Consider the following 22,084-nt stretch of genomic DNA (forward strand, 5'->3'; position numbering starts at 1 on the left):
GGCTTCCCAGCTGGTGGCTCCCTGGTGCATTCACACTAATAATCTAAACAAACTGGAAAGTGCAAAATAAAAATAAATGCACACCTAGATAAAATGCTTTCAGCCTGAGCAACCAAGTCTAAGCGAAACCACAGAATTATCTGACCAAGTTTAGGATAAAACACAGCTCGAGTGATTTAAATGTTAAATAATCTCATTGCTTTATGGGGTGATTTCCTGAGATGGTCAGTCAAGCCTGTTCTCACCAGTGTGAGTGGTGAGCTCAGTCCTGTGGGCACACAGAGAGGGAAAAGCCACATGCTGAGCATTGCCTGGGATTGGCTGACACACTTGGAAGTGGAGCTGGATCCACACAGCTTTCAGAGGTTCACCCTTTCCCAGCAATGCTCACTCACTTTATGCTGACAGTGATTTCAAAGCTGGGAGAGAGTGGGTGTTGGTCTGGGTGGGACATCCTGGCGCAGGGGCTGCTGCCCATGGTGTGTGGTGCCCTTCCCCATGGAGATAAACTTGGGTCGCCCTCAGGTCCACCTAGTGCCACCTGGGCTGGCTGGTGCTGCAGAGGGACTCGCTGGTGATGAGACTGAGCGTTTGTGTCACGTTCACGCGTCCCTTGATTTCCATCACTTGCTGTGCAATCACTGTGGAGCCAGGACCAGCTGGGGTTTCAGAGCCAGCTCTGTCTCGTCTGACCTTGCTGGTGCCATGCTGCCTTTCGTTTGTAGTTCATGCAAGAAGCAATGGGAAAAGGGTTTGATAGGAGACAAAAGCAAACAATAGCCTTGCTCCAAAGATACGATGAATGGGATATAATTGGATTTTTTTGTGAGGACATTGATTTGACCCTGTGAGACACAGAAAGAATCATTAGGGGAATTAACACGCATTAAAATGCAGGGTTTTATCAGAGGGCTTTTATTGTGGCCATAGTTTTGTTTTTAATTATTTAACGACTTTGTGTCTTCTGGTGATAAATCTATTTCTTCCCTCTTTTTTCAAAGGGAAAAAGGGTGTTGGTGTGACAGCAGGGTACTCAGCCCATGCAGCTGCTGAACCCCAGCCCTGCTTCAGCAGCCCTGCCTGTGCCCCACCATGTAGACAGGGAGCCACTGGGCAGAGGCATCTCATGCAAACCTCTGATCAGCCACCAGTGCTGGGCTGAGCACTTTCCTCTGCAGAGCTGACATAAAGCTGTAGTTAGAGAAAGCAGAACATATAAGGAATGGGGTTGAAGGAAAAAACACATCCTCCTTCCCCAATGTGTATCTGTGGCACTGACTGGCAGCTTGACCTTTCCTCTGCCCAAACATGAGAGCCAGGCCAGCAGAGTGGAAACCCATGTTCCGACTCATGGGAGCCTCTCATTGCTGCAGCTCCTCCAGCTGGTGACAATTTGGGATTAGGTTTTCACATGTGCCTGGCATGGGCTGGGAGGAAAGAGCAGAGTGAATGAGCCCTTGGTAAGGCTGAGTTCCTTCACTTGAAATAGTTTGGGTTTTTATGCCATAGCAATGTATTTGTTCATCACAAAAGTGAAAAATGGCTTAATTCTCCTTACAGCAGTTAAATTTTAGTAGGAATAGGCAAAATCCCAAACTAATCTGAACCCCCTTAGCTGCCTTGGCATTGAAGGGGTTTGTTTCTGTAAATGCTTGCTTGCCTGGTGCTGGGGAGGATGTGCAGGGAGCTCCCGAGTGTTCCTCAGTCTCTCCAGAGCTCATCTCACTGTACAGCATGAGGTGACACTGGTTCGTAGCATAGTGAGCTGAGGACACATAATGTGGGATGGGTTGGAAATAGAGCTCTGCTGATTGCAGCACTTTTGGTGGAATTACTGCACTGGCTTTAAAAAACCCCAGAGATCTTTTTTCATATTTTCTGAAGAATTTTAGTTACAGAGTTCTTTGGTGGTTTTAGCCTGTTAGAAATCTGGGGTCAGACCTTTTTGGCCATGTAGCATCCAGATTTCAGCACTTGCATTGGATTCAGGTGCAGCTGCTGTGAAACTGTGAGGATTGGGAAGGTCATCAGTGTCGGTGGTGGAGGTCTGCACTGGCTTTCTTTGATCCTGAATTTTATTTAGGCATTAGCCACTAGCCAGAAATTAAAGAGAGGAGTTTTTGGAGCTTCATGCTGCTGCTCTGTCAAGTGTGTGTATGGGGATCCCTTAAACCTGCAGAGACTGGCGTGGGAAACAAGGGGTGCGTCGATGGATTCCAGGAGAATTTATTTGCAGTGTAAACATGTTGGTCAGGAGTCATTAATATGACATTCACACAGCTCTAATAAAGTACATAACACGGAGATCTGGCACCGCCACAATGCCCAGAGGACATTAAGTATAAGTCTTAAAACCAAGAGTATTGGAAACAAGATATTTTTACGTCTCGTTTGGGAGTAATATAATTGCATTTTGTGGCTCTAGCAGATGCTTGGGCCAGCTGGTTGGAGAGCATTGTGGGGGTTTTTAGCTTTGGTACTGTAAGCGACAGCCCTTATATAGAGCTAGCTAAAAAAAAATAATAAAAACCCCTCTCCTGGTGGAAAGCCCTGGCGCTGGCGTGTGTTGTGCTGTTGGGAGGTACAGCCTGGGGACACTTCTGCTGCAGTGGCTCTGGAGATGATACTGCATGTGGTTTGGGGGTCTGATTTGAGGCATTTGTACATTGAAGGCAGTTTCACTGACCTCACTTGTTCGGCTTTTGCTATGCAGGCCCCTCTGAGAGGGCTGGGAGATAATTTTTGGAAGATAACCATCAAAACCCTACACATTTCTGAGTATATCACAGGGGGCTTATTTTCAGCACAGTCCCAGGAGTCCATGGCCATCTCTAGATATCAGGACACTGCTGGTGTGGTGACCGTTGCCACCTTGCGACCACCCTGGGTTTGTACCCAGGAAATGGATGAACGTCTGTCCCGTGTTCCTCAGGCCTGTTTACAGGCACTGTCGTGAATTATCTCGCTGCCGCCGATAATTTCCTGCAAACAAATCAGTTCTGATCTGGAAGTAATCGCCCGTATCATTCCTGCAAGTGGGAGCAATGACTTACGTTGATGTCACCCGCTGGCTTTTTATGGCAACGATTAATAATTCAGTAATTCTCTCTGCAGTGATGCTGTTCTATTTATAAATATTTTATTTAGCTCCCTGTGTCCGTATTGTCGCTACCCTCCCCTTTGCTTCCTGACGTCACACTGGGCTCGCGGCGATGCCGTGGTCACCACAGTTACCAGCAAATTCTCTGTGCTGGAAAATGTTAATGCCTTTCCTCATTTGCATCTCTTCATTGTCCTGTTTAAGCCTGGCCTTGGTGGTGTGGATGTGAACGTTTACTGAGCGCGCTCTGTCAGTCAAAACCCAATTTCAGCTGCAGCCTGGCCCCGGGGTAGGCGGCTCCGTGTCTCTGTTGTAAAACTTTCCAGTTCCCAGCACAGCCATGCAAGTAACTCTGTTTTCTTTCTGCGTTTCTCTTTCAGGAAATTGCAGCTTATTTAATAACGTTTGAAAAGCATGAGGAGTGGCTAACAACCTCCCCCAAAACCAGGTAATGTTCTCCTGCTCAGCACATTGACTCTCTCGCGCTGATGACTTGACCCACTGATCAATGTCTTGACCACCAAGTGGAAACTCCCAGTCATGCCTGATGGCTTGTGACACCAAACTCTCATTAATTGCCTTAATGAGCATTTTATTGAATGAAATCAGATTGATTAAAAATGGAACAGCTACAGTCTTGGCAGGTTAAAGTTTTAACCCGATTGCTCAGGATTTAATTGTATCCCTTCAGATGAGTGGATCTGAAGCCTCTGAGCAAGGTTGTGGGCTGTTTATCTTGACAGAGCTCCCTTGCCTCTAACTTTAAATAAATAAAAAAAGCACCAGCCCCACCATGTTCTGCCTGCTCACAGACAGACATGGGGATTGTTTGCATTCTGGTGTTTCCCTTGCTGGGGTTAAGTGTTTGATGGTGAGGAGGTCCCAAAAAGCTGCATTAACAGACATGTTTGCAGTTTATTATTCAGTAAATGTCATGTCTTCTTCGTGCTGCCATAAATGTTTAACTTCTCGCTCCCCTGGGAACCCAGACATGGAGTTTTGGCTGTGGATGTTTTCCTGCTGTTTCAGCTATGTTCTGGCTCCATACGTCTCACTAACGCAGAGAACAACTCTTGCTTTCTGGTCTTGCTGGGCTTTTGCTGTCTTTCTTTTTCCCAATCCACCCCTTTCCTATTGCAGCGGGCTGGGCCATTGGAAGGAGCCTGCTGGGAGCCAGGTGAGAGAAAAGCCTATTCTAGCATCCTGCATCCCAGCATCATCCGTTGCAGGGGCCGGTGCTGCAGGCGCCCGGAGCAGCGTGCTCCAGTTTTGGCATCACCTCCTGCTGCCATGTCACAGTGGGACACAGGCAGCAGTGCCACCCTAACGAACAGCACAGATTAATTCCAGGTGTTCCACAGCACCCAACTGAGGAGAGGATGGACGTGGAGGCCTTCTCTGCACCTCTGCAGTGCAGCTGCAGGTGGGGCACACAGAGGACCTGCTTTCCATGAAATATGGGAACAAAAGAGCTGTGTTGTTTTGTTGTTTTACTTTTGTGGGCTTTCCCCCCACCCCCAGACTGTTTATTTTGTGACATTGGTAAGTAATGCATTTGTTTGTTGTATTAAAACATGTAGCATCTGGGAAGGAGATGTGGGAAACCCAATTGCTTTCTCAGTGGTTCTCCAAGACCTGGAACTGCCATGGTGGTGGAAGGTCCCTGAATAGATCTTTACTGCTGGTGGCAGCTGTGAGACTCTCCTTGGCTGCAGAAGAGCAGGTAATTCAGTTACTATTAGCAATGTTTTTTTCTGTGTTGGTAATCCAGTTTCAGAATTAATTCAAAACAATTTCTGGCTGAGCCTTTGCCAGAGAAGCCTTTTAAAGGGTCAGAAAACACATTAACTACATGCTATCATTAAAGATACGAGATTATAAATGGTTTTGTGGCAGCATCCTCTGATCTTAAGAGCTTGGTTTGCTAAAGGCAATGCATGAAAATAATTTTCTGATGAACATTTCCTTACCTTCCTCTTGTGTGTTTACACTTGGAAGAAAGAATGTCCCAGGAGAAGGAAAGTTGTGACATAAGTTCAAGGTCCTTTTGAAATTGTTGAGTTAGTTTTCAATTTTTTTTTTTTAATATAAAAATTAATGGGAAGAGTTAAATGCTGAGTTGCTACAATCAGGGCTCCCAGTATTACAGAATTAATGACATTGATTTGGCACTGAACTGGAACACTCCCCTGTTCTTTGTTTGCTGCTGTGGGTGCTACTAATTTCATCTCACAAAATTAATAAGAATTAATTGCACCACTGACACATGCAGAGTTTCCTAATACGATGATGTATAGTGTGCTGTGAGGAGTCACTGCTGGATGGATGCCGTGGGGGCTCCGGGTGCGTGTGGGAGCTGCTGCTGCTGCTGCAGCTATTGGCAGAGGGTTGATATTGGTGATGGGGTTTTGGTGCTGTGCAGCTCAGGCACCAGCAAAGGAACTGCTGCAGAGGGTCAGGCCAGGCTGGGCTGTGATGTCTCACAGATCACTGAGCTAAGGCAGAGGGTGGCAGTGAGGGACGAGCTGATGTGGAGCTGCTTTGGAGCCAAGCTTGGTGTTCTGAATGTTTTCATCTCTTTCCCAAACAGAGGTTCCTGTGTTTACAGCACGGTTGGGTATTGCTTTAGTCATGGACATGGAGGGGAGGCCCTCTGGCCATCGTGGGCATTGAAGGAGCTATGACAAACCTTTGGAAAAAAATCCTAAAATTACTTTTCTATGAAACTTCTTGTTGAACGACTCCAATTGATTGAATACACTGATATAAATGTACTGGAGCATTATTACAATAGTCTTTTGAGCACTCCGGTTGATCAACATAAATTAGCGAGTACACCTCGCAAGCATCGACCTTGAGGCTCCCTTGGAATGGTGTTTGGTTACTTGATGATGTGCCGGGTAATCCGCAGCGGGTGTTCCGTCAGCGGGGCGGGGGAAGCGTTCTGCTAATGCAGCAGGGCCAAGTGTCTGACATTTCCAAGTTTAAATGCAAATCACGATGACAAAAAAAAATTACTTGACATTTATATATCAAGTAGAACTTAATTGTTATTTACTTTGGAATTTCAATGACAAAGTCAATTTTCTGAGTCCAGAAGCATTCTGCCAGAGGAAGATACTTTGCTTCTCTGTTTCCAGGTGCCTTCTGCCATTAGCATTTGTACAGTATTTAAAAAATATTCTTGAGCAATCCGAGGTGAATTCACTCTTTCACAAGCGGGCAATGGAAAAGCCTTGGCTGTGCCCAGAATCTGCAAAGTCAGCTTTCCGTCTGGGAATGCAGTTCAGATGGTTTTCTGCCCCTCTGCTTCATGTCTTGGAAAGGACACAAGGGGATTGCTAGGGGAACCAGCCCTACTCCATGGTGCGAGCAGGATGGCTTCAGTCCCTGGAGCCTTCCCACCTCCTGTCCAGGTGCCCATTGCCCAGGAAGCACACCCTGTGCCTTACCTGTCCATCAATCCAGCGTAAGGAACATCCCCTCTCTGGGATATCTTTATCAGCAGCATTGTAAAGAAAAGTTAGGATCTTGCAGTATATTAATTCTGTATTAAATAATTAATAGTAAAATTAATTGAATTACTCCATTTTCAGGTAAAAAATAGGGTAATAAATATTCATAACTTATATTATTAAGGGAATTTCCATTTCCTATGTCGTTAAAGTAAGATTAGGTAAGGTTGGCTTTAAATGAAGATTGAAAACAATTGTGCTTTGGAATTAATTCACTGTGTTAGGCCATTACTTTGTGAGTCTTCTTTCCAGAGTGCTCTGTGTGAGAGCTGTCCCGCTGCATGGGGTGGATGCTGCTGCCAGGATGTCCTGGCTGCTGGGAAATGAGACACAGGCTCCCTGTGGAGGAGAAGCTCATGGGAGCTGGAGGCTGTGAAAAAGCAACTGCCCAGAGCTGTGATTGGTAGCAAAAGTTCTGTCCGTCTCCCCTTGTGCTTGTTGCAAATAAAAGTCCTCTCGAGACCTTGTTTAGGCTTTCAAGGCACATTTTAAAGGTCCTGCTCTCTCATGTGGCTCGTACTCTCCACAGGTTCCAGGACCATTAACCTTGCCTGTGGGCAGTGCTGAAATTTGGGTTTTCTGCTCATGCTGCTGGAAGCTCTGCTGGCATGTTTGGGGTTGTGTACGACCTATTTTCCTTTGTCGAAGGCAGTGTGTGTGTGCTGTCAGCACTCCTAGCTTGGGATGCTGCTTGACATAATCCCTGCTAAATGTGGCACATCTCTCTTTACACTTTATAGATTTCATGACTCTCAACACTTTCGTCTCGCTGCTTTCAGTATTTCCTTCTCTTTATTTTCCCTGCAGAGAATAAACAATGCACAGATGGGTTTTAAGAGCCCTTAGTTCATATAGATTTTTTAGCTGCTGTGGTCCAGGGGTGTTGAGACACCAATAATGAATTCTTCTAACAGCTCACCGTGTTGATTGTAAAGTGACCTAAGGGCAGAGTTGCTGGGAGCCATCCAGATGCCTGGCCTGACTCAGGCAATGGTCTTCAAGTATTCCTTCCAAATTCTTCCCATGGCAAATCCAGCCTGGTGTGTGCTGGTCCTCTGGGAGAGCTGGCTTCCCTCTGCATTTAGCTGGCAGCTCAGAAGGGCCGTGTCACAGCAAAAGATGCCACTGGCCAGCTTGGACAACCAAGGCAATAGGTCTGTGTTTCTGTTGTGGGTTCATCTGGGACAGAGCTGAAGGTTGGCCCTTCCAGCCCACCAATGGCTCTGCAGCCCCTGTGCATGGTAACTGGGCTTGGGCTCTCCCACATCAGAGGGATATGTGTCAGATGGTGGCTCCACAGCTGGTCCATGCACACAGGCAGCTGTCCCCACTGCCTGGCTTTGCAGGCACACAGGGCTGGGGTGCAAAGACTCCTTCTCCTCTTCATGTGGACTCATAAGAGTCCTCCAGGATTGTCCCTTGCAGGAGAGGAAAACTCTGGAAAACACGGAATCGTGAGCAAAAGCAATTATCTGATAACAAAGCAGTGAAATCGTTCAGCAAACCCATCTGCCTGCAGCAAGGCTTGGTAGAGTTTTCTGTATGGCCAAGGGAAACAGCATGGCTTTGGTCAACACGGACATTCAGTCTTTGGCAGGCTCTGACTTTTCTTGATCCCATGTGGGAGGAATTTTAGGGTTGAGGAGGCTGCTTGGTGTGTGTGAGCCTCCTGTACTGGGCCTGTGATTGGGGTTCCTGGGCTGTGGGATCAGTGAGGAGTTGCCCTTGTCCTGGATAGAACAGAGGAAAGGAAAGAGTGTGCTGGAAGAGGTGTTGGGCTGAGGCTTCTGATGATCACATCCAAACCTGGCAGACAATTCCATATTGTCCAGCATTCTGTGCTTCCTATCAAAGGGGGCCGTGAAGGACAGGGCTTGATGGCTGTTGTGGAACCACCTTGGACCTGCCCTTTCCTGCATCATGTGTGTAGTCTGCAGAGCAACAGGAGACCTGCTATTTGTTCTTCAGGCTGTTTTAAACAGCAACAAAATGAAAGTCTTTGTTGCATTTTAAAGACTTTTGTAACTTAATTTATATTCTCATATGGCACTGAAGAACCTTCTTTTGTCCAGGAGGTAAGATATTCAAAAATAACCTTTAAGTTGCTCCTAATTGACCCTTAATGTTATTCTCTTGTTTCTTCCAATACATTCTCTGCGTCAAAAACACCATCCAGCAACAGCTTGTTGCATCTTAATGGCTGCAGATGGCAACTGATGAAAAATAAACTTTTTATTTGGGTTCTTTATTTATTGACAAGGATTTTTGCATCCAGGAAACCTGGCCCAGAGGTTGGAGTGCAGGGCTGAAGCAAGGCACCGTGACCATCTTGGGCTGGCAGGGATTGGGCAGAGGGTACCCTGTGTCCAGGGGTTTCATGCTTTGATTTCCTGATGGGGCCAGTGTCTTAGATGACAAGCACAGTGTTATTTAAGTTGCCCATTGGAATGCTAGCCAGCATGTGCTAGAAACATGGAACTGGGGAGAGGATGTTTGTGCCTGTGTCTGCAGAGCAGCTGGAAGCATCCCAGAGGACCTGCTACTCAGGCTGGAGAGGACAGATTGCTTTGTGTTGTGGTTGTTGGAAGATGAGGAGCTGCCTGCAGACGTTAAGGTTTTCCTCTTGGTGCTGAATAAGTGTGTGTAGGCAGTGAGCAGGCTTTGCTTTTGCTGTGGTGTAAGGAGTAATTGCTTGGCAGGCACAGGTGCTGTAGGTGTGCATTGACATTGTAGTGAAACACCGGACAAGTTTGTGATTCTGCTCAGCCCAAATGTGGAGCATTTGGTGGGTGAGCAATAATGAAGCTGAGAGCACTGATACAGGTGTTCAGGTTTGAATTTTTCTTTTTTTTCTTCCTAGTCCTGAAAACACAGATTTACAACAATCTGGCAAAGATTCTCCTCAAGTTACACTTGGTTGGCGTTCTTGCTACGTGCACTGTAACAATACTTTAATATAATTAAATTTTAAATTCCATGTAGAATCTAGTGGGTAGGCAGATGTACCGGTATGTTAAACTTTATGTCACTTAAAAATGGTTCTCAAGTACATCAGAGGGAGCCCAGCCAGCTGTAAAATGATCTGCTTTATGGTGCTGCTTCGCAGCTTTGGTGTCTGTGTTTTAATTACAGATGTACCTAAAGTCTCACAGCCTCGGATAACTCTGCCGGGCCGTTTTGTTTCCTGTAAGTTACTGACAGGATGTAAAGTGACATGAGGGAAGGTGCTGCTGGGGTTTTCCAGAGCTGCTGTTTGTGGGAGCGTTGAGTTTCTGACTCGTGCTGCAGCAGCTTTGTTTCCTGTAAACAGACAGTGCAGTCTGCTGCCCGGGGCTGCTGTACCTGGAGTGGCATCACCAGGATGCCAAGTGGGAAAAGGGGTTTTAGGAGCTGCCTTGCAGCTCTGGGCAAGTGGGTGTGTGTTGGGACAGGTGTGAGGGGTGGCTTTGTGGCCGCAGGCTGGCAGATACGTGTTGGGACTGGTGTTAGGGCGGGTGGGCATCTGTCCCTCTGCAGCCCCTCTGCTTCCCTTCCTTTCGTCCCTAGTACCAGCACCCACCAGCTCCCCACCAGCTGAGATGAGCTTTGCCCACATTTGCTCTGCAGTAAGTGGAGACAGTGGCTGGGATCAGTGTAGGATGGAGATTTCCAGTGCTGTAAAGTGGGAATCTTGTTGCTTGGCAGGCAGAAACCATTAATGGTGCTGTTTCTGGAAATAAAGAAGTGGCCTTGTCCCGAGGCATCCCACGTGATGATTTGCCGAATTGTGCAACATGATTTATGCCTAGCTGTGGGATTATTGTTTTCTATTGATTCTGAGGGAGATGAAGCATCAGTAAAAGCCCATCAGAAGCCTCCCAGTGGAATGTGAAAGCTTGAAGCTTTCCTGACAGAAATCCTGTTGCCTCTTTGGTGGTGACTCAAAACCCACTGCCCAGCCAATCTCAAAGCATCACTTTGCAGTCCTCCCCTTTCTCCTTTCAGCATTGCCTGTCTCTGTCCAGTGAGGATGTACTTGTTGCTGCAAGGAGGTGTTGAGCTGAGAGGTACTGGGGGATCCCTTGGGGATCCTCTGGCACCCTCTGCTTCCAGCATACAGTAGCCATGTCACTCCCTGTCCTTTGTCAGAGCACATGTGATTCCTGCTGCCATCAGTGAGAGTGAATTGTGCCCATAGTATTATTCCTGTATTTATTTTGTAAATGTCAACGATGAACTAAATTAAGATAAATAAGGCTGTTCCATTTCACTGTTCAATTTACAAAATTTTGATAAGACCAATAACATCTGTCCTGGTTCCATCTTTTGGCTAGCTGAAGGCAGCTGCGGGTCTGACAGCTCTGCTCCACCTGTTCCCCAGCAATGTTTACAGACAGAGGATGTACAAGTGAGACATTAAGCCATTTGGTTCTGCCTCTGCTCTGCCTCTGGTAGAGAGGCTGAGTGGGTGATGTGGCTGACAGAGAGCTCCACCCTCACAACTGGAATTGTGGTGTTGCCTTAAGTGCTGTTTTAAAAGGCAAGTGGATGGTGAACACACTGCTGTGAGTTGCAGTGATGCAGCTGGGTGGAAGTAAAGCCTTAGTGGGGGGTGCCTTATCTGCAGCCTTCCCTTCTGCAGCTTGTCCTGGAAAGGGGAACTCTGGTCTCCTGGTTTCCTCAGGAGAACTCACCAACACTCACCCTGCTTATGAGGTGTCAGGTTGGGGTGTGTTCCTCTCCCTGGATGTGGGCCTGAGGACCAGAGCAGCATATGGAGTATCCCTGCTGTCACTCCATGCCCTCTGGAAGGTGACCATTTATTTCTCATCAGTTGAGCCTCTTGCACAGCAAATGGGTCATGCAGGGAAGATCTTCTTGCTGGATAAGCAATTAGCTAAAATAAACTACTCAAAGGACAAATTATGCAGGACTCTTGCCCTGTAACAAATGAATTAATTGACTTTGGTATTTGTGGGATGTTCCCACTATTTTATTTAATTCTCTCTGGCTAAAGGGCTCCCGTGTTTCCCCCTGCTCTTAAGCTGCTGTGAGTAAACAGGGTATTAGGGGTTGATTTACACAGTTACAAGCAAAGGAAGCCAAGTGATAATTGCAGGAACTTCTCCACATTTCCTTAGGAGAGATAAAACCTCTTTTAGCAGCATGTCCAAGAGCCTCTGTTTGACCTGTTTCTCTGGGGTGCCATCAGTTCTCTCTGCAGCCCCACAAAGCTCATTCACAGCAGCCTGGCAGCGTGGCATGGGGGCTGGAATCGTGGCCTGCACTCAATTGCAAGGGCTTTGGAAGCATCAGTGCTGCAGGACACCAGTGGGGCTGCTCCTGGAACCACAGGACAGTCAGGAGCCAAAGTGGGCTGGTGCAGGGTTGGGGCTGTGTCTCTGTTGCAGTAACCCAAGTTGTTTTGAAGGCTTTGTCTGGATCTTTGGAAGCAGTGAATGCTGTAGCAGTGTGTCATCTGGGATGTCACACAGAGCAGCACTGCAGGAGCATTACAGGTCCTGGCCCTCAGCTGGGCCGGTAACTCATGAAACCATTTGGCCAAGTTGCTGGGTTTATTTACAGTAATTAAATTAAAGCTTTGGTACAAATCTTTGCTGTGTAACAGGATTTATCAACAGCTAAGAAAGGGTGACACTGTTGTACCAGTTGCCAAGAAAATACTCCATGCATAAGGTGACAGGTTCACCAAGGAGTGCACCATCCCAACTCCAATGCCAAGGTAAAACACGGCTCTTCCACTGTTCAGCTTCTTACTTCTACTTTGCAGTATTCAGGCAAGATGCCTCAGGCCAGGGATGGTAATACTGGTGGTGATGTGGTGTGGGGACCTGTCTCCCTGCTCAATGGCATTTGTAATCCCAGACAGCTTTAGCAGAGCCAACTAGTTCTAAATTGTGCAGCAAACTTTTTTTTTTTTTTTTTTAATAAACTGTGGCCTTTGAGAACAGTGGTAGCCAAGAGCAGGGCAGCATTTTGTGCTCTGCTTTTTAAATTTAGGATATGAAAGATTTGGAGGATTTTATAATCGCAGCTTTGCGTGCTTGCTCTGCCTTCTCTTCTCCCACTGGTTTTACTCCCAGGCTTTTCTAACTGCTGCTCTTGTCTGGTTTCTTTTCCTCTTCAATCCTTGCTCTCATCTCCTCAACTCCTGAAATTTATGAAAAAGTCACTTCTAATCCTGCACAGATCCCAGATCTTGAGAGACTTTTATATCTATTATGGCTTCCTTTAGTCTGCCCACGTGCCTTTACCAAAATCCCTAGTATTGGGTGAGACAGTATTTGGTCTCAGCTGGAGGCACGTGCAGGTGGGAGGGCAGCCAAAGCAGGTGATGTGTGGGCACAGTCCCACTGCTGTAGTGTTGATGTGCCAGAGTGGGCAGTGGGTAGAGATGGGGTTCTGCCCTTAGGAAGGACATGAGGGACACTCTAGGTAACGTATAAAAAGGATCAAATGAGTAGGGTTTGGGTTGTTTTCTTCAGATTATGTAATGTTAAATCCTAGTTTCTTGCCAATATTAAAAATTTGGTGAAATTCTGGAAAGTGAAATCTTGCATGGCATTAACACAATTGCAGCATCTGACTCGTTGCAGGGATTAGATGAGTCTCCACTTGGCTCCTGAACAAGTAGGTTTCAAACATGCTGAGGATTTGACAGTTGCATCAGATCACAACTGGTGGGAGGGAGGTGAGAGGAAAGCTGTGGAGGCCGTGCTTGGATTCAGGCAGCCTGGGGAGAGGCCGGGATTCCCGGCATGATGCTGGCAGCTCTGTGGGAAGCATCAGGTGTCCGTCAGGGAATGCTTCACATCCTGGGGTTTGGTTGGGGAAGCTGAGTGCTGGGCTTGCTTCAGGCCCGTGTTCCCATCTTGTGCTGCTCCTGTGACAGCTGAGCTGAAATGTCCTTGTGAGAACATCGCCCTTGGATTTTAACTAAACAGAAAAGGTCGTGCCTTCCTTGCACCAGTGTGTGGGGAACAGTCACCCCTTGACTGTTCTCTGTCAGCTGAGCTCAAAAAATAACAGAGATAGGAGGAAAAGGAGGGTTTTGATCAAAGGAAATTGCCCAAACATTGACCCAGTGATGCTGGGTGCTGTGCTGGGTTTGGGGACAGTGATTGTGGCTTTATGGTGGGGTGATGCAAGGTTTAAAAGGGCAATTTATGCTGACTTGTAGGGCCACAAATTAGGGCATGATAGAAAAAGGATTGGCTGTTATCAAAAGTTGGTTTAGGCTAAATTAATCTGAAAATGTGTAATTTCATCTGAACTCAAAATACTGGAATGTAATTAAATTCCAAAGTAGGATGAGCTGAGAGGGTGTAAGAAATGATAAGCATCAGAATAAGACAATAATTGAGTTTGTATTGTAAACATATTCCTGTAGGAATTTGAGATTTTTAAGCTGCTTCATTAGAAATTTTAAGTCAAGAGTACTTAACAGCTTGGGCATGTTTTGGAGAAGTGGTTGACTACTTTTATATTTGTCTGTGTTCTTTGTTTGCAGGATTTTCTATATTTGGGGTTAATTCTCTCTTATCAACTACTAGTTTATTAATAAGTTTGAAGGGGAATAAGGCTTAAAATTAGAAAATGTGTATTTCCATGTGAAGCTGATTGTCTTGTGGACTCATTTTTTTCATCTCATTTTTCCTAAAAATTGAATTTTTAATATATACAATTAATAAATTAGGTTAGTACCATTAAAACACTGGTAATTCTGAAGTGCCTCATGTGAAATACTAAAGCAAATATGTTGTCTTTGTTCTGTGCACAAGTTACTTGTTCAGTCCATCAGGTAGGAATGAGCCAGGTTGGGTTGTGCTGTCACTCGTGGCAGTTGTGGAGCCAGTGTGAAGGAGAGCTCATGGCTGGGATGAGTGGGGTATTGCATCAGCATCTAAACAGAGCTGTGAACACTGATTTGAACACGAAGCAGCGCAATTCCTGCTTGTCAGGGTGCTTGAAAACCGCTACAGTTGGTGGTTTGAGACTCCATTCTCTGGTGCCAGCACCTGTGCAATGAGTGTTGGATGAGGGATGGAAAAAGTGGGTGCAGCTGTGCTCTCAGCTTGATCCAGCCCCCAAACGCTGTGGGGAAGGGAGGTGATGAATGGAATTTAGTGCTTCTTTGGTGATATTGCACAGCCTGCTCCGGACCGGTTCCTTATGTCACAGAGTTGTGTAATTTTTTGCAGAAAAAGTTTTTTGCAGAAAAAATGCAGACAGGTTTTCTTCTTATTGACTAAAAATACCCTTAATTCTGAAAAATTACTTTGCGGATCTTCATATTTCACAGACTATAACTAGATTACTACCTTTTACTGGAATACTTTGTGTTAATGAAGACCGATTGGAATTACATAATAGATTTCCTCTAAAGAAGGCATTATGTGGTTATTTTTTACTGTCTGGCATTCTAGTTAATTGCCTTGTCATCATTAATTGATGGGACTAAATTGATATAAATAAACAGATTATATTTGTGAGGTTCATTTGAAAGAGAAGAAGGGCTGAGAACAGGCTGCTGCAGGGCATTCCAACACATGCCTTGTTGGTGACTGTTGAAGAGAGCTCAGGCTTGGTCAGTGCCACCACTTGTGAACTCATTTGGAGGATGCACAGTGAGCTCTGCCCTCCTGCTCTGGGAGCGCTCTCATTGCCCGCACAGGGCTGGGCTTGCTTGTGTTGCCTCATCTTAAAACTGACCTCAACAACTGGCTCAGTCCTAAGCTTCAGCCCTACAAAGAGCTGATGGTCCTGGCTGTGGGCTTAGGACAGGCAGCCCATTCAGCCCAGCTTCTGGGACACTTTGAGCATCGCTGGTTTCCAGCTTAATCCAGATTTATGTACATAGTTACTATTAATCAGGAATCAATGGAGTCCCAGCAATTGATGGAGTCCAAGGCAAATCAGCATTTTAAATTCAATTGCAGTATTGCAAATGATGCTTTTGTCTGGACAGAGTGAACTGGTGGTGCCTGTTGAGCAGCACTGTGTCCCCTCTCCAGCCCTTTCCATAGTGCTCTGCCCATCTTCAGGCTTGGCTGTGCTGATGGGGGACAGATGTGTTACTGAACCACAGCTGGGGAGTTGCTCCCTCCCATACCAGCATCACCAGTTCCTCCAGTCTTTGCTGTTTTGCTGCCTGCAGGGTTAGAAGTTCATCAGCTGTTGAACTGTGTTTATGATTTAAAGTGGTTCTCAATTAAAATGTATAATTAATTTATTATTATTCAATTTTCAAATATTTACGGATTTTTATAGTGTCTCAAGTCATGAGTCAAAGGGGAGAACCCGTTTTCGTCCTCAGACCTCTGCTCTCCTCCCATCCCCAGTGAGATTTTTCCCAATTACCATCAAAGCCCATGTGGCTCCCACCAGCCTCTGTCCTGGGGAGTTGACACCTGCCAGAGCCCAAGGACATGGTTCATGTGCATCCTGGCAAATTTCCCTGGTGTGTGGTGTTTTGGATAAAACCAAGGTACAGCCCCACTTTGACACAGTTGTGGAAACCTTGTTAGTCTGGAGCTAATGGTTGTTACAAGTGGGGATATTGAACAGGAAGTAAGTTAACTAAATAAATAGATTTTTTTTCTTCCGTTTTCTTCCTTCCCCATAAGAATGCAGCAGTGTTTGCACACACATGTGTTGCTGCTGTGCTGGGAAGTGACCAGATCCAGAGCTGAAGTACTGCCTGCAGGAGAAGGCCATCTCCAAATAAGTCTTTTAAAAGTTAATTGGAGCCCTTGGTCCTCACCGTATCAATCTGTGTCCATGGAGAGAGCAGTTGATAAGGCAGAATGGCTGCTGGCACCCGGGGGCTGGAGCCCTTTGGTCTGTGTGAGCACGGAGAGGGAATGGGGCTCTCCTCAGTGCACCAGTGGAGATGGTGATTAATCTGAAAATAGTTTAAAGCATTCATGAATTGTAAGAATTAATTCCCAATAAATCAAATGGTATCCCCATGGGAGTAGGGAAGAGAAATAAATGAGGGCTAAAGAAATTGATAAAAATCCTTGAGCAATAAAGAGATGAATGCCAGTTCTTTTAAAATTATATTTAAATGAACAAAGTTGATTTAACTGTCTTTTTTCATACCTTGTACTAAGATTTAGTTCTACAGCATGACATTATATCAAGAAATAATTTGCAGAAAGACTTTTTAGCATTTCATGTGCATTCCACTTAATGACAATTTTAATATTCTGTCTTTGGTCCTACATCGTTACGAGGAGGCTTCAATTGCTCGGTGTGCTGAGGAGTTCATAAAGATTGTTTCTCATTTCTTTTTCAAGTCTGTTACAGAGTTCAGAGCCATCAACATGTGAATTACCATGTTGCTGAGTAAAATATGGGGAAAACTGTTGTTAACTGCTTGAACTAAACATGCAGCTTTGGGACAGCTGTCTCTGGAAGGATCTTCCTGCCTAGGGAGGTCCAGACAAGGTGCTGAACTGAGTGTCACTGGGAGAGCAGAGCTCACCCACCTGGTTGTGCTTACCAATAACATATCTACTTGGTTTTTAACTTGTTTTTTGGTGTTGGCTTTTTTTTGTTTGCTTTTTTTTTTTTTAATTGGCTCTACAAAGAAGATTGTAATGGTGGAATTCATCAGGCTGAGTAGCCATGATAGGCAGAGGTGCTGTGTGAGTCTTCTGTGGAGTTCACACTTTGGGGCCAGCTGCAATGCACTTAAACATAAATGGCAGCAGAGTAAATGGCTACTGATAAATCAGATCCTGTTGTTAGTAGTATCACTCTTATTAGTGCTGGTAGCCCTGTTACCTGTTTTGTAGCTGTGTCAAGAGCAAGGACACAGAGCAAAGACATTCATTTGTGACACGTTTGTGAGGATAGGTCTTAGCACCGAAGGAGTGGCGCTGGTCAGAGCTGTTGTTGTACCGAGGTGCCTGGAGCTGCCCCATTGGTCTTGGCCTCTGCAGCCTGGCAGGGACACCACGGGGACACGGGCAAGGCTCTGCCTCCCCATCACTCGCAGCTGAAGTGCTTGGCACCTGCTTGTGCTGTGCTGCAGGGACATCACTGCTGGGAGGACAGTCAGCTCCTGCCTCTGTCAGCAGGGCCCCAGATGTTCCAGGGATTAACTTCTGTGTCCATACACCATGCAAACAGAGTATCTTCACGATGTGTTTTTGTGGCACCAGCATCCTGATCACTCCTTAAATAGCACCGAGGAGCTGCTTTTGGGGTAGGACTTGTTGATGGGTACCCAAGCCCACACCAAGGAGATGCCCAGCAGCTGTGTAGTGGTCTGCAGCTTGTGTTGCAGCCATCAGCATTTATCCTGTTCTTGCAGAAGGGCTTTCCTTGGCAGCCCCTGGCAGTTCTGTGAGACAGCACAAAAGCCAACTTGGCACTGGCATGGCTCGTTCAGTCCTGTTTGTTGGAGCTGCAGGTAATTACTCCCATACTTAATGAATCACATTACTTTTATTGATGAACACGGAGGCTACATGCTGGAAAGAGGAGGTAAGGATTAAGTTTTATGGCCTACTGCTGCTATGAGAAGGAGCATCTAGACACCAATTAATGCCCCCTTGATGGGATTAGCCATTGCGTTAACCGCAATTCTGGATAAAATTGCTCAGTCTGTGACTTTAGACTTTTAACTTCTTAAATATTGTAGATAAGAAGGAAGTTCACTTACATCTTAAATGCAAATGACGTTTAATTCTAGATACAAAAAACTTGCAGAATATTTACATTTCCTTGTGATTTATACCTCCTACTACATGGATAAGAAGACTCCTCTGAAGTCTTTATTTCATCCCTGCAGAGTTCAGAGATCAGACAAATTTCAAACACATAATCTGTGATTCCTTCAGTTGCTGTGCCAGTAATCCCAGTTTGCAGTGAGGAGAGTGGAGGTTGTAATGGCAGCAGCCTCTCCCCAGCAGACGCTATGGCTTTCCAGCAGTTATGGTGAAGTCTGAACATCTACCTTGCGTTCTTGAGGGGCTTTTCTTTGGTTTTTGGTCCCATTGGTGCAGGCTGGGCACATCCTGGAGTTTCTTTTCTTTCAGGGCAAGTGTGAATCATTGCCTGAGGGTCAAATCCAAGCATTTATTTAGGAGGGGGAAAAAATGTGTGTATCAAACAAATTTTTGTGTGATCTGCCACTGTTACAGCTGTGAGGGACAAAGTCTCCACAGTCTTGAAAACATTTGCCCATGTAAATACAATTTTAAAGCTTTTTGTCAGTATAGAAGAAACCTACCTGTTACAGCATCCTCCAGGTGTGTCCCTGGGCTGGTTGGGTGATGCCCTTGAGACAGGGGTTATGGCTCTGCCTTGGCCTTTGGTGCCTCCATCCTTAATGAGTCTGGGTGACCTTCTAAACCAACAGTGAGTGAGCGTCCAGCTGTCTGCATGGCCAAGGGTGGGTGAGATGTCAAGGGCTGCAACTGCTTGAGATTCCTCCTTCAGTTTTCCATTTGGGCTTTAATCTTCTGATAAGCCACAGGTGCAGTGGGGGAAATGTCAAGGTAAATGAAGACTTGAAGAGCAGCATTCCTCAGGGGAGAAATAACTTCGGTCATCAGATATTTTTCTTGGGCAGAAACAAGAAATAAGAGATGAGGTGTTCCTGAGAGCCTGATGTCAGGCAGGAAGCGCTCCTGACTGACAGTTCCTGTCCATCAGTGCTGCAGTGTGAGGGCTGCACAGCTGCACACAGTGCAGAGAAGAAGGAAATAGATGGTTACTGGGAGTTCATCACCTGCAGTGCTTGCTAGCCCCAGAGCTCTGCCTGCTGTGCTGCATGGCAGGACATTAGCTGAGTGGGAGGTACCTTGCTTGTCACACTTGCTCTTGGCACTTTTCCCCATTCCCAAACTGCCCTGGATGAAGACAGGTTCAAGGACTTGGTCTTCTTTGCATTCGTAAGGAAATGAGAACAAAGATTTGGTGCAATATTTTCTTGGAAAGCTGTCTCTTTTCATGGCTTCTTTCAGGACTCCAGCTTTTCCCCGCCAGTTTCTGCATCAGTAGGTTGCTCCTTTGGGAAAGCAGAAGTTAATTTCTCATTATTATCATGCATAGATGCAGAAGATGGAAGATAGTCCCCTCCTGTTGTCCCTTGGCTCCATGATAACTTCATAGCCAGAGAAAATATCATGCAGGTGGAAAATAGCATCATCCAGGCTGTTTGCAGGAGCTATTTCTCAGGGTGATGGGGGCAGGGATGGAAGGGGCTTGTCACACAGGCAGTGGGGCAGCTTCTGCTTGTGCACTGCTGAGGTACTGGAAGGGTCTGGTGTGTGGTACCTCTGCTTTATGGAAACTGTATTAAACATCCATATTTGTCCTTTAAATATCCTTCTTGGATTGGAACTGGAATAAATGCAGATTATGTAATAAAAAAATAACTCTTAGAGCCATGGACCTTCTCAAGGAATAGTTCTGGCTGATCTTGCTCTGTTATCTTGAAAAAGAGACTCTTTTGGATTTGCAGTATTTGCAATTCCCTTTTGGCACCCCCAGCTCCTGAGGCAGTAAAATGTAGTTTTCATTAACTGATATGTCTGACATTTACCACATCTCGATGTGACAATTTAGAGGGAACTGGTTAAACTGAACAGCATTTTTAATATTGCAATAATGTGATTAGGGGGAAATCTCTGTCCTTCGGGCCAGAGGGACCTAAATTTGAGCACTAATGGAGAGGCAGATATGAAGCATCAGTTGACCAAAATATCCTTAACTTACTTTCTATTTATTCCCTCTTTGCATCTGATTCCTGTTAACAAGATAAGTAGGTTTAGATTCCTATGACCCAGGTGAGGGGTTTTCAAAAGAAATAAAACCCACTCAGAGCAGGACTTAGTGCCAGAAGTCAGTATGCACAGCTGAGTTGGGTGTCAAATCCAAAATTACATCTCTGGAAAATCTTCCCTGGAAATCCCATTTCCTCCATTCCTCCCTGTCCATGTCTTACTGAGGGAAACTCTGGTTTATCCAGCGGCCTGGATCATTCCTGAGCACTGTCACGAGCCCTGGGTCACTCACCCCAAGCAACCAGCAGGTTCTCAGGCCCATCAGCTGCAGGGGATGATTGTTCACATTAAAAATAAGCTGGAAGATAGAATTTAGGATCTCCTTCCTGGCTGTAGCAGGAACAATTTGGGCAAAATTAGCTCTTAGGCTGTTGTGGCAATTTGTGGGAGCCTTGGCAGTGGATAGCAGGGTGAGAAGGAGGAAAGCATCCCAGATCTCATCAATACTTGAGACAAAAGGCTTTCTGCTTTGCAGTTACTCCTCCTGTCCTTCCCCCTCCTTCCCTCAGGCCACAGACAAGAAACCAAAATAGAGATTAGGCAGCTTTTAAATGCCACAGGCTCGTAAAGGAGAGGAAATCCAGAGCCGATCGAGAATTGCAGCCTGCGCTCAGGCTTGTGACTTTGTCCCTCTCATCTGTAAAGGGAAAAAGGAAATCCCCAAATTCAGGCTGAGTGGCAAAACCCCCAGAGATTTGGGCTGGAGTCGCATCTGTCACATGCCCTGGGAACCCCCGGCAGGCCTGCCCTGCTGCGTCTGCCCACACATCACTGGGCTGCTCTGGGCTATGTCTGAATGCTGAGGGATGAGCAGGGCAGAGCTTTCCTCTCTTCTTCCTTACAGCAGGTGAAATACAGCAGCAGTGTACATCAGGTTAAAATTGTGTTTCATCTCATGGAGTTATCTTTAAAAACCAGCTGCTTTCTGTGAGCCTTAAAGCAGCTCGATATACTCTTATCAAAATCGAAAGCCGCTCCAGAGATCCTTAAGAGATTTTGTTTCATTGGGCTCTATTTTCTATAAATCTCGTTAACTGCTTTGCCAGTGCCCTCTCACTGCGTTCCTTTTTCATTGCAGAAATCAAGCAACAAAGCCGGTTGCAGCCCTGCGGAGCAGCAGCGAGGCTGCAGAGCTCGGCTGTGCCCTGCCTGTGCCCACGAGGCGCTGGGGGCGAGGGAAGCAGGATTTCCCTGGCATCAGGAGCCTGCAGGTCCTTGGAGCACGTGTTTTGTGAAGCGTCGTGTGTGTGAGCGCAGAGGCACCGGCAGGAGATCAGCTCACGCTGCCTTTTCATCTCCTGCCCTGACCACGCAGGGGACGTGGGACACAGCCCGACGGTGCCTGGGGGTTCTCTGGTGTTGTGAGAAGGGTTTGAGCTGACATGTGCAGTGACTGGGGGTTATAGAATAAACATTGAAATGAGATACACAATACCTCCACTGAATGAATGCACTATCTACAGTGCTGTCAAACAGATACCGTGGCTGTGCTGACACCCGAGTGTTTATTTTCAGGGTGATGCGTAGGAGGAAGAGAGGAGGAGCAGCCTGCCCGAGCCCTTGGGTCCAGGCTGCTGGGACCTGGGTGATAGGAGGAGGTGTAGTTTGGGAGGATGGGGCTTGGGTTTCTGGCCAGAAGCAAAAAATATTTGTGTGTATGTGGAAAA

At 46.2% G+C, this 22,084-nt stretch overlaps 1 protein-coding gene across 1 annotated transcript in view; it reads left to right on the forward strand.

The window, feature by feature from the left end:
- The window catches only part of CAMTA1 (calmodulin binding transcription activator 1), a 237,564-nt gene that overhangs the window by 59,425 nt on the left and 156,055 nt on the right, over positions 1-22,084 (forward strand). The window contains exon 4 of the mRNA XM_058854814.1: positions 3,481-3,548. Coding sequence (XP_058710797.1) covers positions 3,481-3,548 — 68 coding nt within the window. The remainder of the gene's footprint in view (positions 1-3,480; positions 3,549-22,084) is intronic.

This window comes from Poecile atricapillus, chromosome 22 (genome assembly GCF_030490865.1).
Source record: "Poecile atricapillus isolate bPoeAtr1 chromosome 22, bPoeAtr1.hap1, whole genome shotgun sequence".
Taxonomy (NCBI): Eukaryota; Metazoa; Chordata; class Aves; order Passeriformes; family Paridae; genus Poecile; species Poecile atricapillus.